This window comes from Orycteropus afer, unplaced genomic scaffold (assembly GCF_000298275.1).
Source record: "Orycteropus afer afer isolate SDZICR_OR568_19922 unplaced genomic scaffold, OryAfe1.0 scaffold00017, whole genome shotgun sequence".
Lineage (NCBI taxonomy): Eukaryota > Metazoa > Chordata > Mammalia > Tubulidentata > Orycteropodidae > Orycteropus > Orycteropus afer.
In genome coordinates, this window is record NW_006921604.1 from 14,465,228 (window position 1) to 14,467,297 (window position 2,070).

The 2,070-nt window shown below is 38.9% G+C and overlaps 1 protein-coding gene across 1 annotated transcript in view; it reads left to right on the forward strand.

Annotated features, from left to right (window-relative positions):
• Positions 1-1,582: 1,582 nt before the first annotated feature.
• IL1R1 (interleukin 1 receptor type 1) overlaps positions 1,583-2,070 on the forward strand; it is a 35,140-nt gene continuing 34,652 nt past the window's right edge. Inside the window, 1 exon segment of the mRNA XM_007959541.1 lies at positions 1,583-1,598. Within this exon segment, the coding sequence (XP_007957732.1) occupies positions 1,583-1,598 (16 nt within the window).

The window sequence follows — 2,070 nt, forward strand, 5'->3', positions numbered from 1 at the left end:
ATGAGACAAAGTATATGTGAACTGCTGTATGAAAAGTGAATTTACTCTGTAAATCTTCACCCAAATCCTAATTAAAAAAAAAAGTAAAAATCCTGCCCTAATGGAGCTTACTATTTCTTCTTTCTCTTCTTTTTTTTTTTTTTGGACGCTGGTAGAATATGGGGCCTTAGTGACCATGAATCAATCCTTGAAGCCGTTCTTGTAAATGAGTGAATATCATATTAATTTGGGGAACTTATTAATATTTTTACACCTGTTTTAATACATTGGAGCTCTGGTGGTATAGTGGGTAAGGCATTTGGCATTTGGCTGCTAACTAAAAGGTCAGTGGTTTGAACCAGCCATGCCATGGAAGAAAGATGAGGGGAGTCTGCTTCTGTAAAGATTTACAGCCTTGGAAACGCAACAGGGGTTGCTATGAGTTGGAATCGACTCGACGGCAGTGAGTTTGTTGTTGTTGTTGTTGTGTTGTTTACTACATTGGAATTCTCCTATGTCCAGGTGCTTGGTGTTGTAATTTCTTAGTGCTGCTGTAACAGATATACCGTAAGTGGGTGGTTTTAAAGAACAAAAATTTATTTTCTCACAGTTTAGCAGGCTAGTAGTTCTAATGCAGAGCACTAGCTCTAGGGGAAGGCTTTTTTTCTGTCAGCCCTGGGAGGAGATCCTTGTCTCAGCTTCTGTAACCCTGGCATTCCTTAGTTCCTTCATGATACTTACATGTGCTTTGGACTTCTCAATTTGTGCTGGCTTGTCTCTGTGCCTAATCAGCTTTTTTTGTATCTCAAGAGTGATTGCGTTTAAGACATAGCCTAACTGATATGGCCTCATAAACATAACAAAGGAAATCTTATTCCCACCAAAAAAAATCCCATAGGTATAAGAGTTAGGATTCCAACACATATTTTGGAGGGGAGCACAATTCAGTCCTTAACACTTGACATTCTTCAGTAACTGTGTAGCTTTCATTACTAAAATGATTAAATATAGTCCTAGCACTGGCAGGCCCACCTGGTTAATAATGCACCTTTTAGGGCAGTATCTTTTCACTGCTACTCACTCTTCTTGATTTCGTTTAAGAGGGTCCTGGCATGTGGTTTGAGTGTGTGTCTTTTTATTTATTTGTTTGTTTGTTTATTTATTTATTATAAGAGCTTGTTTTACATTCAAAGTCATGTGTACATTTAGTTTCATTCCCCATTCGCTGTGTCCAACCCTAACCCAGTCTCCTCCCCTAACCCAGTCTCCTCCCCTCCCTACCCTGCAACACTCCCCCTGTGCCCCAAGTGTGTGTCTTTTGATAGCACCAAATGTTCATGGATTCTCTTTTGGGACAGTGATTCACAGTTTGTTCTGTCTCTGCATTGGTATCTTTCCTTTGTTATTTTTTTCCTTTCTTCTGTCACTTATGCTTTGGGCACTTGAGGGAATATCTGGAAGATGCCATTTAGTATATTTGGTTAAGTGTTGTCATCATTTGTGATTTTAATGTGTGAGTGACTTACAAGTCCTTGTGAATGTTTTTCTTTCAGTGGAAAATATACCCCGTGCACCTGTGATTGAGAGTCCAGCTAATGAGACGATGGTAGTGGAATTGGGTAAGTAGACTTCCATCGGGATGTGTTGAACTCATTATTTTGAACTCAAGATTAATATAAAGTGTACCTTTACTACACCTTCCAAAAAAAACCCAGACTAGTTGCTGTGGAGTTGACTCTGACTCATAGTGACTCCATGTGTGTCAGATTAAAACTATGCCGCATAGAGTTTTCAATGGCTGATTTTCTTCTGAGGCACTTCTGAGGGATTTGAACTTCCAACGTGTCTGTTAACAGCTGAGCACTGTTAACCATTTTCACCACCCTTACTCCTTACTGCATATAGCCTAAGATGTTTCCTAAATAATTCTATTATTAGAGGAAAATGGCACAAATTAAGTCTGAAGATTTTCTTTGGATTTTTTTTCTATTTCTCACGGCAAAAGTCTAGCCATGCCTGATTTGTTCACTCTAATTTGCTATGGACATTTACTAACCATGAAAACACCAGTCACAAGGCAAATTTCATTGG